This window comes from Botryllus schlosseri, chromosome 12 (genome assembly GCF_051294905.1).
Source record: "Botryllus schlosseri isolate E-star chromosome 12, Bs_hap1, whole genome shotgun sequence".
Lineage (NCBI taxonomy): Eukaryota > Metazoa > Chordata > Ascidiacea > Stolidobranchia > Styelidae > Botryllus > Botryllus schlosseri.
In genome coordinates, this window is record NC_137247.1 from 21064432 (window position 1) to 21081032 (window position 16601).

A 16601-nucleotide genomic window follows, 5' to 3' on the forward strand; every position below is an offset into this window, starting at 1 on the left:
TGTGAACGCGAACGTGAACCTCGTGACGTCACGTGACGTCATATTGCCAAGTCCAACCCTACATTTCAGTGAAGTGGTAGCCTATAATGTGCACGATACCTAGCGACGACATGCCACAATGCTGCCGTACATATTAACGTTTTAAACGTCGCCAAATGTATCAACTGGTGCAATCAAATGATATAATAATCCCATAAAATCTATACCTTCCGTGGCTTTGCCAACATTTTCGACGAGGACTTACAAGGGAATATAAGCTTACGCCTTAACGGTCTAGGCCAGACCGGACAATGTATTTGGCGACTGGGTATTACTATGTTGATATTGAGCAGAGGGTAAAACGGGTTTCTATACTTGCTACCGACATTACCCCATTAACAAGTTACACAGCTGTAGCCAACACCCCAATCGCGTGGATTTGGTTTTTATGATACGATAAACATATGAAGTCAAGATTAACCCCGTACACCTGCTAGATTTTTTACATCAGACAAAGATATCAATTTCATTGATTGGTTGAATAAGCATCATTCGCTGACTGCATGTATTTCGCTCTTGTGTTGTGTGATTGCGGCCAAGCTCACAGCAGAGAGTCACTAAATATTCACAAACGAAAAGCCGGATATTTCGAGCAAACGTTTGTAACAAAAAAGCAAGTAATTTCTTTTCAGATTGTCAAGGTGCATGCTCGTTTAGTGTTGATTTTTTATTCTGACATCGCCATAGATAGAGTGGCCCGAAGTTTCAATACAATAAATTTCAACCTAAGATGTTATAGTGAAGTGAAAGTTGTAATATATGGAAAAGGTTCACACTGCAGAACCTACCAAGGTTCGTTTGTGAACGTGAACCTCAACATTTCCGAGGTTCACACACAGAACGCGAACGTGAACCTCGCGTTCACACCATCCCTAGTATTGACCCACATCGTCTGTTAGACTTGTGTCAGGCACCTCGCATCGAAAGGAGAATTCGGCTATTTGAAGAATTTCAACCGAGCAAAGCCTGAAATATTGTTATGATTCCGAAATATTTATTTCGAGCTACTGCAAGTTGCGGGGACGCCTCTTGAAAGTACTTCGACTTCTCCGATGGTGACGAATTTTCGAGATTGGATTCACGTCGCTTGTAGATATGCTGAATGCCTCTGTACCAATTCGAAGTGATCTATGATCATAGCTTGTGTAGAGTTGCTGACTGCTTCCATATTTATTCCAAATGATTTATTCTTCTCGCCTGTAGATATGTCGAACCCCGCCCTACCATTTAAAACGTATGTCGAACCCCGCCCTACCATTTAAAACGTGATTCATTCTCGTCGCTTGTAGAGCTGGTGAACGCCTTTCTACTATTTAGGGTGATATATGGAATGTATTTGGGATCGGAGGTTCAGCAGATCTTTATATGTTGCTCATTGTACAATCTCACTTTGCCTGTGAGGATGATGATTCGAGTGATCGGAACGTGTATTACATTGATAATTCTGTTGACTGGGGTCAGTCAAGTGGGGGAGTGTTTGCGCTTGCGCATTTATTTGTTAATCCTGATTTTAGTAATCATTTGTAATCAAGCCTTTTCAGATAGGCTGTTCTTACCGTATAAAGCGTCTGCGAACCACCATTCATTGGTTATTTACGTTGACGCAAAATTGATTGTAAATCTTACTTTGGTTCCTTGCTTACGTTAATCTTAATTCTGTTACGTTCGTCGGCCGTATGTTGCTGTTGCTGTGCTAAGTGTCAGCTATCATCAAGTTGGACGTGTTATTGTATTAATAAAGTCATGAATCACTGCGCCTCTAATCGGCAGCGCAGGATTCAGACTGCCGCGCAGAAACACTACCCTTCAAAATGCATTCTCTTTGATATGTGTGAGTTTTGAGTCGGAGTGTTGGGATGACTCGAGTCACATTGATAAATTAACTTTCCTAGACTCGGCGTATCAGAAACGTGGATTGACTCGTGACTCGGAGCAAAATTCACGAGTCAATTTCAAGTCATCAAGTAAAAATCACTGTATCTTGCATATGTTCGGATTGTTCGCCAAACGCTTGTAACTAATCATTCAATGATCGAGTGTTTTACTGAGCCTCCATTATTTTCTCACAAATATATTGACCACAAGCGAAGTGACCGAAGTTTACAGCTTACGTTGTCGTAAACTAGTTGTAAAGTAATTTAATAGCAAAATGTCTATATCTGTTCTCTGTTCTTACCTTAACCGAACCTCTTGTTTTATTGAAATTGAAATATAGTTTATGATATATATACTCCTCAACCATTGGCACAGACTCGAATTGAATCGTATCAATATGTATCATATCAATATGTATGAATGGGTATACGGTATTGCATCTCATCAAATAATTTCTCATTCTCTATCTTGGCTGGTAATTATAAACTGAGGCTATGCAATTACTTAGTTTAACAGTTCTACGTATAGGTGTGTGATACACCCCCTTATTGCATATATATTTAACTCTGTATTCTTTCATCGGCTCAAAATCAAGGTCCAATCAATCTGTAATTAAGACAGGTTGTGAAATGCAATGACTTAATCATGTATTATACTCCGAAAACGCAACTTGACTTGAGTTTTGTCTTGACTCCTGACTTGACTTGACTCGACTTGACTCGAGTCACCTCCAAAAATTGAGTGACTTGACTTGACTCGAGTCACCTTCAAAAATCCATTGACTTGAATTGACTCGAGTCAAAATGTGCGATGACTCGAAATGACTCGTGACTAGAAGGTAGTGACTTGATAACTCTGTATTCTTTCATCGGCTCAAAATCAATGTCCAATCAATCTGTAATTAAGACAGGTTGTGAAATGCAATGACGTAATCATGCATTATACTTCGAAAACGCAACTTGACTTGAGTTTTGTCTTGACTCGTGACTTGACTTGACTTGACTCGACTTGACTCGAGTCACCTCCAAAAATTGAGTGACTTGACTTGACTCGAGTCACCTTCAAAATTCCATTGACTTGAATTGACTCGAGTCAAAATGTGCGATGACTCGAAATGACTCGTGACTAGAAGGTAGTGACTTGATCTCAACACTGTTGAGTCGTGAGATGCCACTATCACTCAAATTCCAAGTTCATGGGATTGACAGTAAAATTTGAATTTTTTTCATTATACAAAGTCATGTGGTTTCACATCTACCAGTTGGAATCGAGTTGCATTTGGTGTGCAGCGTTTTTATGCACCAAACAATTTAATCAGGAAATCCCCGGAATCCGTAAAAAACAAGTTATTTTGATCAACCCCAGTGCGCAGTAAAGATGACTGGTCCGCATTGGATATTGAAATCATAATCAAAATCCGCTAGTGGTTGAAATCTGGCCAAAACCGCATGAACATGGAAATTTACGAGAAATTTCATGTCAAGTCAAGGCCAAAGGCCAAAACCATCAAATCCAAATTCGAATCCTTACTCAACTCTGGTGCACAAAGTCGGGTGTGATTGCATAATCTTGCTATAAGCGGATAGCGTACTAGTCTGCTATGCATCAGTAGAAATATATCGGTCGAATCTGTATAGTCTCTCAGTCCAGTAGCTATTTGAGATAAAGTATCCATCGCGATAACGGTTAAGAGAACTGTATTTTGTCGCGCAACAACCAATCATACCAACCCAACAAAACGGCTTTCATGTGATATACAGCTCGATCTTGGCCTGATCATACCCCTGTCTGATGAGTTATCGATCAGGGCCGTCTCACTGACAGATGAATAACGATACGGTACAATATTTTCTTTAGTGAATGCGTAACTACACATGAAAACCAACTAAATTCTAGTAGTTCTTCAAGTCCGATTCACAAATGACGGCGGGCAGAGAATGTTTATAGCTAACCCACAGGCCGGTATTGTCTGCTGAAACACCAAGAATTACTTCGTCGCCACAGCAGTAGGGCGGGTTGTAAGCTTTCCACGTTAGGACTGCAGGATCGACGACTGAGTCGTTACGGAGTTGCAACATTCTGCTCTAAAAAAAAGTTATTTTATCAAATTACCATCGGTTGGTAGATATGGTGATGTTTCATCAATGGAAGAGTTATGATGTCAGTACGTATCGAATACCTCAGACATTAGAATCACTCATAACCTTAGATCGGACTGAATTGAACAACCACCGTACCCCCGGGCGCGGTCAACTAGAGGCCTTATGAAAATGATGTAGTATTTCACACGATTGAACTCGAGAAAACTGTAATTGAAAATGAGCGATAGCCCGCCAAATTTGATTGCTCAATAAAGCATATAAATGGTGTACATATCATAAAATGGTCTTTGTGAATCACGTGAGGATTCAAAATTAGAAGATTTACCCACGAAATAAGCTTCAGTAAGCTATACCCACATCGTAATTGAATTTCATTCCAACCCAGGCACTCATAGCTGTGCGCGACTTCGGCATTTTTGATCTGAGAAACTCTTGCAGCACATTTTGTTCATCTTGGTTGTGAATTTCGGCTCGCTTTGATCCACAATGCCAATTAGCGTCACTTAAACTGATGCGATTAGTGGATGACACATACGGGATGGTGTAGCATTTGGTTTTGTACGGACGTCCACCACGCCTTTTGCAGGCGCTGACTAGAAGGATAAAATGAGCATATTTACTGATTGAAAATGAGATCGATATTAGCTCGAAGGGGCCTAAGAATGAAAACCCCTAAATGAAGTTCGTGTCGCCTTTCATTGCAGAGAAAGGATTTTTTCCATGCAATAATATGGAAGAAACGGTAGGAATAAGATATTAAATTGAGAATGTAATTGATTTGAGATGATCGTTGAGGTCTTTCAATCAAGAGCTTGACCGACAGAAGCCCACGGGAGTTAGTTACTCACTTCGCTGTGCCATTCTCAACACATCGCTTAGCATTGCTTCGATGTCGGATATCGCATTTCCAGGTTCTGAAATATCACACATAGGATATAAAGCATGAACGCATAGGTATGGATTGCTCTGATTCGAAGTCATAAGTCGATAGTGACATATGACCTTTTATAGTCGATGCGGAACTGACAGTCATGAAAACGATTCGCTCAAATGTACATAATATTATAAAAGTCCACACATAGATTCACGTAATTTGCGGAGAAGTGAGAGATCTGCGACGTGCACAGAGCGCAATTTCGAATATAATCGACACCCGTCATCACAAAAGTCATCGCCAACGTATAGTTACCAGAAACGCTATTGTAATGCATGGCAAATGAATTTAGTACTCAGCATGGAAACCGATATTATAAATATCAAACCAATTCGATTGCTATCTTCCCTCCATTTGTTAAGAGTTACGACGAGACCGCATAGGTGTATTGTTCAGGGTGAAACCACGGTTTCTATACTTGCGCCAGATATTATCTCAAAATAAAGTTATACAGAAACCAACAAATCAGATGGATAGATCCCGTACGTATAATCGATGTTTTACATTATACGCTGATGCATCCTTTATATCAACTTATAAATGTAAATGTAAACAAATAAATAATTGATGAACCACAATTAGCTGACTTCCTACATGCAGTGTGTTTCGTTCTTGATATTGTCTGATTACGGGCGAATGTCTCTGCAGAGTGTCACTGAAGATTCAAAAACGGAAAGCTGAACATTCCGAGCAAACTTTCGAGCAAATAATTTCGGAAATTGGCAAGATGCATGCTCGTTTATTGCTGAGTTTCTTTCCATGCTGCCAGCGCCATGCGGAGAGTGGCCAAAGTCTAGAAGAAAAGAATCTCAACAAAAGACCTTACAATGACGTGAAAAATTGTAATTATTCAAAAAAGGTCCATAGTGCAGAACCTAACAAGGTTCAATTATCTCTTAGTTGCTGACGATTAGGCCTACCTCTGACAAGGGTCAGCCGAAAATATTCGGGTTCATTTCAATATGATTATACTATTCAATTCTAACAAGGTTCGTTTGTGAACGCCATCTGCAAATTTCTGAGGTTCACACACAGAACGCGAACGTAAACCTCACGTTCACACCATCCCTACTATATTTTTTATTATCCTCATGCGTTGCTTGGAAATCACTTCATCATCGAATTGGGACTGACAATTTGATTTGATTTGATTTGATTTGATTTGATTTGATTGATTTGATTGAGTTATTAACAGATGCCGATGGTAATCAAGTCACAGAACAGCGACAATCTCTGTGACGACTCAATAGAACGATGTAATATAGTCTTACCCACATTAGTCCCACGAATGCACGCTACATCAGTACTAAACAAAAGGATCGCACCGGAGATCACTGGAAGCAGTCTCACCAACATTTTTATCCTGTAACAGCACAAAGGATGATTTTAATTTGTGTACCCCACAGATTGCAAGAAAAAGTTCACTACATTCGCGTAACAACTTCTTGGTACATACCAACACTGAACTGCTGCTTCTTTTGGTAGTTTACTCAGACATAGCCATACACTCTTATTCTAACCAAACCAATATGAAATGATTTCCTCAGACGCATTTAAATAAATAATGCGATACGATAAATGTAGTTCTCGATCAGAGTGAAATGAAAACCCTCCGGCGCCGCGAGTCTGATAGCAAGCTGATTAAATCATACCTGAAAGGATTACACTCACTTCATATTAACTTATTTCTGGTATACCTATATTTGAAACTTGACAACAGAAGGAGAACATATAAATCCGTTTACGACCAAGCGTTTTATTTTGAGAGTAATCCAATATGGTCCCAGATCGACTATACAATGCGCGGAAGCATCTGGTAGATTTACAATCAATGTTGAAAAAGATGATTTTCATATTACTTGAGACATCGTTAAACTGTTGCATATATTGTATAAATTGTGCACGGCATGTGTTCTGGTTTTACTGTAATAGTCTTCGCAATATTCCGGAAATTCGATAGCTAACTATTAGGACGGTGTATTGCACAGATGCCAATCGAAAGTAATCTCCGATCGTTTTGGTCGTGGATAATTTAATTATAGCCAGTAAGGTCAACTGGTGGCCGTGTTGCACAGATGCGGAATCCTTGAATTAAATTATCGCAGAACACTGACGCAAAATGACGCAATTGACTTTCGTTCGCAACATGCCTGGGGTATGTTCGGACTGCGTTGCTACTCGGAAATCATGTGTGGTGTGTGTTCGGACTAATCCGTGAGACATGTCGGGGCATCAAAAAGTCGATTAACTTTCTGAGACACATCATACGGCGGTTCAAATTTGGTCCATTAAAATACTCCGTATTAGTTGCTAATCGTCAGTTGTGTAACAGAAGCAGGTCGTCTATTAGGCTTATTAGGCGATCACTGATTGCCCGGCAACTGCGCAACCCACCCGTGTCTCTCAGTATGTGTCGATGACTCATATTGACTTGAACGTGTTCTCGGGTGTGGTTTTCATCCGACTCGAACCGTGGTAGTACGATACTTCGCGAATTGTAGGTAGGACATGGTATGGTGTGGTGTGGTATGGTATGGAAGTATGGTATGGTATGGAACGAAATGTCGGTATGGAATATGGTAATTTGCAAGTATGGTATGGTATGGAATTTCTTTCTCCCTATACATGCCATACTTTGGAGGCAAATTTGCAAGAACCATGACAATAATCCAACTTCCGATTTGTCAAGTCGATTGCATAACCCAGAAAACTATTCACTAATAGTAATAGGTCTATGTTCACATCTCAATGTGCGACTCAAACTAACCAACCCCAGGCATCTATTTCAAGATTAGGAAGTTGTTCACCTCGCATATGATGAAAAATAATATTTATGATATTTATACTAATATGAATATAATAGAAAACGAATGATATTTGACCGCTGTCTTTGCAGATTACATTTCGCTTATAGTAATTTCCACTCCGGAAACTATAGGAGTTTTAAAATCGTAGACTCTGTGAATGTAACAGTTACATGGATATTAAAATCAATTTGTTGAACTTGGAAGTCTTTTCCATGCGCTTTGCTCGGATTATTATCTCGCAACATCTATTTAAGCATCATAGTAATCCAAAATATGTAGCTTATTGTCTCGCAGCGACCACACGCCATGCCGGCCTCCCACATGAATTGTAACCATATTAATCTGCTGATCATCTCTGATAAAAGAATGAACAGTGGACACCCTGATGTTGGCTAATGAAGCTAATGAGTATATGACCCTCACATTACTGGAGGAATCGGTCATTTGATCCGCTGTCCCAAAACCCCAAATGATTGTAGCGACGTGAATTTGTATCCTAAGATATACCCTATCGGGACAATACCTTTCTTTTATGTAATTTTCTAGATGACAACTCCATATTACTGCTAAAAGTACGTTGCCGTACTATCTGTAATCGTTGCTGCTGTCCGGTTTCAAAGGAAATCTGTCATGTCTTAAAGCTGAACAGCTGGAGATTGAAATTGTAACACTGCAAAATGACCTCCACCTCAAATCCCACCAGGCTGCAGCAAACCTTTGGCGCTTTGTTGACACGGGAAATTGCAGTGGTGTATATATGCGCGGCAGCTATGAATGTTGCAAGCATGTTTGGTTCAACTTTATCGCTGTTAATCAGTCTTTCCGGGCATGAACTTGATCAAAAACAAAGACATATAACAGCGCGCTATAGTTGATAGCATACAATGCCAGGCTGACTAATAGAGAAACAGATAACATGATTTCCAGTCTAAAGTGTGACATGATTTATTGAGTTGACAGTTGCTGTATAATTTATACAAACATGGTGAGAAGTAATTCATGATTTATTAAAGAAATCTTATAGTGGCTAGCTAGTGGAAATGCGATTTTGATTTAAAAGACTCTCTTAGAAGTCTTACCACAATGTGATTCCTGCCCAGTGCTATGAATATCATAGCGGAAATTCAGTATGGTATGGACAAACGGCGTGAGTAAATGGTCGCCCGTCGCTTGAATCAGTACCCCAGAAGTAGCACTTGGTTGCAAAAAGGTTGGTGGCCCTGTACTAAGCCATCAAAATCATAGTTGGTTCGAAATTAAACGTTTCCTTGTTTCGGTCCAAAATATCAGACCTGATGCAGCGTCGAGTGAGTTTCCTAACACAATCGATTCGTCATATTTCATAAACGATATCAATGAGCAGACTTCCTCGAAATGATAGTAAAAACAGTGATGCAGTAAATTTCAAACGTGTTGATGATGGTTGTGTAGAAAAAATAGTATTGGAGATAAATCGGTACGCTCGCAACTCAGAAATGCATTTTCGTCTGTTGGTTAAAGTTTGTCGCATTATATTCTGCATTTATAGATTACTCTACCCAACCACAGTCGACGTCTGTCTTATTGAGTTGAGTAGGATACGTAACCTCGCGGCATCTGATTCTCAGATTGCTTCCGAAAATGTCGCTCAAGATTTGGATTCTTTTCATGTTCGGATTCGGAATCTACCTTCGTTCGTCAGGTACGAGGAATTTGTGTTCCAATTCGAATCGAATACTATTTTCTTTTTTGCAGCGCAATTCTGCGTTAGAAGATTCGTCAACGGTCAATGGATCTCGAAGGGGGACTGTGGGGTTGGTAGCCTGTACGAGTAGCTCAACGTCACCACTGAAGGTTCTATTATGTGTACTTTTCATGAAGGGTCCGGCAAGGATGTCGGAGATGCAGAAGAAACTTGTACGCAAAATTAACGATGAGAAGAAATGCATTGCGGGCAAGGAATGGACCGTGAGTATAATGTAAAATCCTAGCAATCGCTAGCATTTCTGAACCTTTGCCTATTTGTACAATGTTGCTGATTGATTGCTGAATTGCGCTGCAGGTCTTTCAGCGAAGATTCAACGGAGTCGTTGATTTCTACCGATATTGGACTGATTACGTGGAAGGATTCGGGAATTGTGAAGGAGATTTCTGGCTCGGTAGGAAGGTTTCGTCTAATCCAGCGGTTTCCAACCAATCGCCCCCTTCTCAAGCTCGAAACAAAGTTTCGGCCCCCAATATTTACGGATCCTGAAAAGAGGACATGTATATTGTATCTGCTGGAAATTTTGCGATCTAACTCTGATTGCTGGTGAATTGACTAGAAATAAGGTCATTTTCCGGGTTGGTGCTCTGAAAACCGGTTTGCGCGTCCATATTCCGTTTCATTATGACCAGGGCGATTTTTTACCTAGAAATGACAGATTTTGACCTAAAAAACGACCATTTTTACATTTTTTGACCTCCCAAAACTTAATTATGACTAAATTTTGATCTCATGTATGTAAATTAGTGGTTTTCCCACACAGCGTTAGAAAATTACCTGAAGAATTCCAGCAGTTACAACACGCAATAGCTCTGGCTCGATTCAAAACCAACAATCGTTAGGGCTCAAGAAATTGCACGAACTGACGAAGGACGGAAATATGGAACTGGAAATCGACATGATCACGAAATCTGACGGAACTCGCTCGGTGGTGAAATACAGGCAAGCTTCCGCGCTTTTCTGATTGTTTCGTCTCGGATGTTCCTAACATTGTTCATGGCGCTCAAAATCTGCTTGCCAATCTTCCAGCTCCTTCCGCATCGGGTCCGGCACCGACATCTACCGACTGCACGTATCCGGATACTCCGGGAATTCAATCTGGAACGCTTTCGCAGATCACAACAACCAACAATTCTCAACGAAAGACGCGGATCTGTCACCGGGGGATTGCACTTCTCGCTACGAAGGAGGCTGGTGGTATAACCTCGGCTGCGCCTCTTGCAACCTGAACGGAGACTTCCACAAAACAGGCTGGAAGGGAATCTGGTGGGGAAGCCCCTACAACATCCTGCGATTCTCGGAGATGAAGATCCGGATGAGACCGTGAAAAGCGGACATGACGTCATTGACGGGTTTTGCCTTTGGCGACAATTAACGTTCGTTGTGATAATCATAGTGTCTGCGATTTCTTTGCTCTACCTTCTGACGATTGCTCCTGACGAAAGTCAGCCAATATTATTAATTTCTTGCTTTCCTCACAACGAATGCGCAGGTCCAACGCCGCACTAAATCAGTGGGAGAGGCATTAATAGGCATTACTACACATTGAACAGGATTAGCAATCCAGGATATGCGGTGGGGCACAGAACATGCATTTTCGAACCCTGAAATAAGCCACGGCCAAAACATGGCTGAGAACCCTGATCTAGATCATCGCTCTTTATTGTGAGCGGCTTTGAGAGAGTGGAAAGCCAAAGCTAGTTACGAGCGCTACAGGGACAAGAAAATGTATATAGACCTACTTCGACTTTGACAAGAGAAAAACAGAAAATACTGCGATTTTTCGCCACAATTTCGCTCTATATTGAATGGCGCACAGTCTTGCAGGATGGCGCAATGCCGGTGGACCTGTGGGACGAGCCGCCGCTGCATTGAACTGAATTCAACATTAGCAAAGGACTTGTTAATGCGGTGAATTAAATATGAGAAATGCATGGTAACAATGTTCTGCGGCTCGTTGCATCTGTTGCTGTTGCAATGTGGTCCGTTGTGCGTTGTGCCATGAAAGTTGGGAACCAGTGGTCGGTTTTGTGGTGGAAAATTCCATGTGGCCCAAAACCCTAGCTTGCTTCGAAAGTCAACGGTTCCTTGTTTGCGTCATAACATCAGATCTGATAGCTCATCAGGTGAGCTTCCTGATAAAAGTGATTCTGCGTATTTCATAAGTTACGACATCGATGAGCTGACTTCCCCAATACCACAGTCAGCGCTGAAAAAACCATATCGTCATTGCACACATACTGAAATGGATGGAAAGTGGATTGCGTATTTAAAATGCTATTCCTAATGAATTGCTGCGCACGGTACTCAGATATACATTTGGGCGTGTGGCTTAGTTGAATAAGTTGGTCATTATTGCAATAAACAACACATCATATTAGTAGTAGGATGAAGCAATTTTGGTACCGTCCAATCAGAGAAGGCCACGTCTCCCTAATTTTCCACGCCTATATGACGCCCATTGCCACATCATCCGCGGATTCATATTCATTAACTTTAGATGATACTTTCCTCAGATATTCTATTATGTGTATTTAGGACAAAATGCGATTTGATACTTATAATGCGTAAATACATTTTACGTCAGATTATGCGCGGTTGTATGATGTCATCACAGAGGAATTAGGCGACTATCTTGCAGTAGGTTATAGAGGTTCGATTCCCGCAGTCTCCGCATTTTTACATAACGTAACTATTCAGTGCTAGACCGACTTTTCACGTATTATACGTTAGCTGACACTTTCCACAGATATTCTATTATGTGTATTTAGGACTATATATTTTCGCGGATAATATGAGCAATACACTCCTCAGCGTCGAACTATATGCGCGGTTTTATGGCGACATATTGAAATTTTTTATTATGATATAGTAAAATTCTACGCACATTTCGCGCGATCAACTACGAATGGTCTTATGCGTGACTGTCTATGTTCACGAGAACACTAGAGCAATGACACTGATCAACGTTGAACTATGCGTGGTTTTATGGGAATATATTAAAATTCTACATACATTTCGCGCAATCAACTACGCATGATTTAAAGGTTATTTAAGATTATATTCACGAGAGATCTGATAGTGATTGGGCAGCAACATCATCACTAATTAATTAATATAAAATGCGATTTTGAGTGCAGACAGATCGCGGTTTGGATTTCCGAGGTCTCAACATTTCACGACTTATTATCAGCTCGCAGTACAACTGAATAGGGCTTCATTCTAATACCTGCATAATTTTTGCATGTCGAGTATAAGGGTAATTAAATTAGCACTAAAACGCCAACGGACTAGCCGCAGGCGCGCGGTTCTCGGCGTTATAATTGAACAAACACTTTCGCTGCAGGTACGCGATCCCCAACGTTATAACGATAGGGACATATTATAGTCGCATGAACGCGAGTCTAGTGCTGGATATAACGACAGACACAAGTTAGTTGAAAAGTAAAACTAATCGAAAAATTCACGAAGCTCCGATACACAATATTTTAATTTTTAAAAATTAGTCATCTACATGAGTCGAGATGTAGTTAAGTAAATCATTTTTAGGCATTAATCATTGCTTCATCGCTTCCGTAAATCAACAAAATACAAATAAGGTCCTATTCCATTATTCCATGCAACACAGAAATGCTAGCAATCCAATTCTAATGTAATTTGGAAAAGCAGAAAATTTTCCAATTGTCCAAATCTGTAAGCACTGCTAAGACCAAGATGCTCAGAAGACGGCTTAGGGCAGTTGATCTCAGACTGCGTGCGTGGCAGCATCTGAAAGGGACGCGCAGTTGCGGTCAACTGAATTTTTTTCGCGCTATATAGGCGTGATTTACCTCAAATTTATAGTTATTGCACTGTGTAATAGTCCGGAAGTCATTAAACTACCCGTCGGGATTGCTAGCATGCTGGTTTCATTTTGTGATATGGCGAAGGGGCGCGCGCGAAAATTTTCAGTATGAATAAGAGCAGGGCCGTAACACCCCGCTAAAACAAACGTTGTTCTTGGGCCCCCCATATGATGATAAACCGACACCTCCCTCACACTAAAGCCTGTTTACCGCTGCTTATCATCTACATGGGTCTACGTTTTGTGGGTCATCTTTTCTCGGCTAAACGCGCGAAGCGCGAAAATGTTCTATAAGTAATGATTGAATATGTCAATATGATCGGAAAATGCGTATATATTGCTATCAATTTTTATCCTCTCCTTGCTCACGTAATCAGATTCACAGGTATAGAGCTGAGGGAAGTGTGTTTGAAAAGATAGGACCCCTCAATAATAATTGAACATCTTCGGGCGACACCCGTTGGCAGGAGCTAAACAGCAGTTCGTCAGGCCCCCCCAAAAAAACTTGGGTCTTGGGCTCCCACAGGGTGATAAACCCACCCCCCACACCTTGCTCGCTTTTGCCACGAAGCGAACTGTACTGCCTAGTGAGCCAGCGCGAAGCGCGAAATTTTTCGATAATTCATGATAAAATCGGTCAATAGGATTGGGAATCGCATATATATTGCTTTCAATTTCTTGTCCTCTCTGCTCACGTAATCAAATTTACCGGTAGAGCTGAGTGAGGTGTTTTGGAAACTGTAGGGCCCGTTGGTATGACTCCGTAACATGATGTTATTTCGTGACTTCCAGTGTCTGCTATATCAAAAAATATAGAATCAACCAAACGTAGGCTACTAAACTAATAGACGCACACGATTTCAAATTGGTATTTCTTTGGCATATAATTTTTCCCTGCGGGAGGGTATTTGTCTTGTGCGGTTCAGATTGCCCAAACAATATTTTGTATATATAACGAAGTTTTCGGTCAGCATAAGGACAGGTTTACTCGCTGCCGATCGTTCTGGCACGCTTCTTGGAGTCGCATGTTACATGGCCTAAAACTTTATTTGTCGTGGCGCGGTAATGGGCATCGCCGATATGCCCATTTCTATGAATCTTGCGTATTTTTTCTTGTGCGAAGAGCACCCGAAAATCAAGATATGTAGCAGCTTGAAATCGCGCTTAGACCGAAAATTTTTTGAAAAAGTTGCATAAATTTTAAAAAGATACTCTATAATTTATGCTAATTTACGAATTAATTTTGAGCCCGCTTCGACCTCGCCCCTCAATTAGGGGGGTTTGGGGTGCGGCAGTTACGGTCCTGATTAAGAGGGGCGTGTATAAAAAAAAGTTTTAGAACCACTGGCTTAGGCCTTCCCTTCCTAGCCTCAATATCGATTCTTCAGTTGCTGAAAATCGTTTCCAAGTATCGTGCATAGCTCAGAGTTCCAAATAAAATGAAATTGATGATGATTATTTTCTGTAGTATTTGAGGTCCATTAATAAAATATTACTTCTTTTGTGGTCACTATGCAAATCGCCTATGTCAGATAGCACAGCGTTGTACTGACGTAGAGTTTGAATACGTGGTTGTCTATGATACATGATATTGAATTCATGCGGCCCACAGCCGCTACGAAATTTGAAAAGTGGCCCGTGACCCATTTTGAGTTGGCGATCCCTGCTCTATACAGTCTGGCTGTAAAAAATGTTATTTAAAAAAAGGAAAATAAAAGGAAAATTAAACGATGGTAGCAAATGATCAATGAAGCAATGTATGGGCGAGGTAGGGCAACAGTGTCTAGACCAGGGGTGGGCAAACTTTTAAGCTCGCGAGCCGCATTCAACATCTGAATTCATTCGCGGGCCGCAATATATAAAATTGGGATCATAAACCAAAACGCAATATTGCTGGTATTTGATTATATAGTGAGGACATGGATATAATATATATGCTTACTTGAAACAAACCGAACATTGCTATGATGATATCGTACTCGCGCCTGAAACAATGGCGAGATTTCATAGGCTGGTCGACCTCAATAACCAATTTGTCAAAAGTCACATCAAAACTCTTTAAAAGAGAAACTAAATTATTTGCAATCCGAACGCATAGGGTGATTGCATGTACGGTTATGACTGTTGAGGGGCCTCTCAAATACGAAATTCGGACTATAAACGGGGCAGTAATTATGAGCCAGAGATAAACCGTTTTCAGTTGAATAATTGGTGAAAAACATTCATTTCAAATGGTAGCATATACTCTTGACGAAAAACTGTTTATTCGCAGTTCGCACCCAAAGGGCAGAAAAGGGTGGAACACGAAAACATAACCTAACTCAGAATTATATCGCGGTCATAAATCCCACGTGACTACCTTCCTATACGTTCAGTCGTTCATGCGTGGTTGGATGATTTGGATTAAAATGTCGTAATCGACTTATACCGGTATGGTACACTGGTGGAAATACGCGCTCTTTCGCTAAGAGTGTATGATATAAATATCTAAGGGATTCTGCATGGTGTCTAATCTCTTCTATTTCCTGCCTCGTGCTAGGCTCAAATTTGTCGGAAGTACAATCAAACCCCAATAGCGCGGGCCACACGCTATTGAAACTTAGCAATTCCTCACCGCATTCTGAAAACATGTGCCCTGAGTAGCCTACACTCGGAGTGGCAACTTTGAGGTTCTAAGCCATATCGATATAAATCCGTGTTTCTTACATTAAAAAAGCATATCATACATGAACGTGACATGACGATATGAGGAAATATCTTATTTCTCAATAACTTTGTGTCTTTCTACGCACTCTGTAAAGATGATCGACAGACATACAACAAAAGCATCATTTAACAACTACACATTCACGCATTCATCAGTTAGGCTACTCGTAACTGAGAGACATCTTCTGATCGGTGCAAGGTCCAGTGTAAGTCACAATCTAATATCGGTGTATGGATGGTATGAAGTTATTCTGACATTTCAAATCGTATTTAATTTGTATTATTCTCGTCGTTGAAACTTGGAAGTGTCAGAATTATTTGAACTATAATTCCTAGTTCAGAAACTTCATTTCACTCATGCGACCTCGCACCCCCTTCAAATGATTTCAACTGAGAGCCACTGAACTACCGCCACTAATATCATGGTAATCTGGCCCTGTGTGGCGAAACAACAGCAACACTCTTGTACATCATAGCAACGACGCGAAAAGTTTCGACATCGGTGACTACGAAACATGGCATAAATTAGGCCTTTATCAGTATACGGAAC

The 16601-nt window shown here is 40.7% G+C and overlaps 3 protein-coding genes across 4 annotated transcripts in view; 1 reads left to right on the forward strand and 2 right to left on the reverse strand.

The window, feature by feature from the left end:
- Positions 1-16601, reverse strand: part of LOC145451664 (uncharacterized) — a 196839-nt gene that overhangs the window by 65137 nt on the left and 115101 nt on the right. The window lies entirely within an intron of this gene.
- On the reverse strand, positions 3750-6492 carry LOC145451670 (uncharacterized). Its single transcript, XM_080329890.1, has 5 exons — positions 6407-6492; positions 6222-6313; positions 4865-4930; positions 4374-4609; positions 3750-3998 (listed from the first exon to the last, which is right to left on the reverse strand). The coding sequence occupies exons 2-5, from the start codon at positions 6304-6306 to the stop codon at positions 3807-3809; spliced, it is 579 nt and encodes a 192-aa protein (XP_080186016.1). The 5' UTR covers positions 6307-6313; positions 6407-6492; the 3' UTR covers positions 3750-3806.
- Positions 9181-12269, forward strand: LOC145451657 (ficolin-2-like). Of its 2 annotated transcripts, XM_080329871.1 has the most exons (6): positions 9239-9438; positions 9492-9550; positions 9618-9704; positions 9799-9895; positions 10344-10443; positions 10531-12269. In XM_080329871.1, exons 1-6 carry the CDS (start codon positions 9378-9380, stop codon positions 10826-10828), a joined length of 702 nt encoding a protein of 233 aa, XP_080185997.1. In that variant the 5' UTR covers positions 9239-9377; the 3' UTR covers positions 10829-12269. The 2 variants fall into 2 exon arrangements, with proteins under 2 accessions (XP_080185996.1, XP_080185997.1); XM_080329870.1 differs by having other exon boundaries at positions 9181-9550.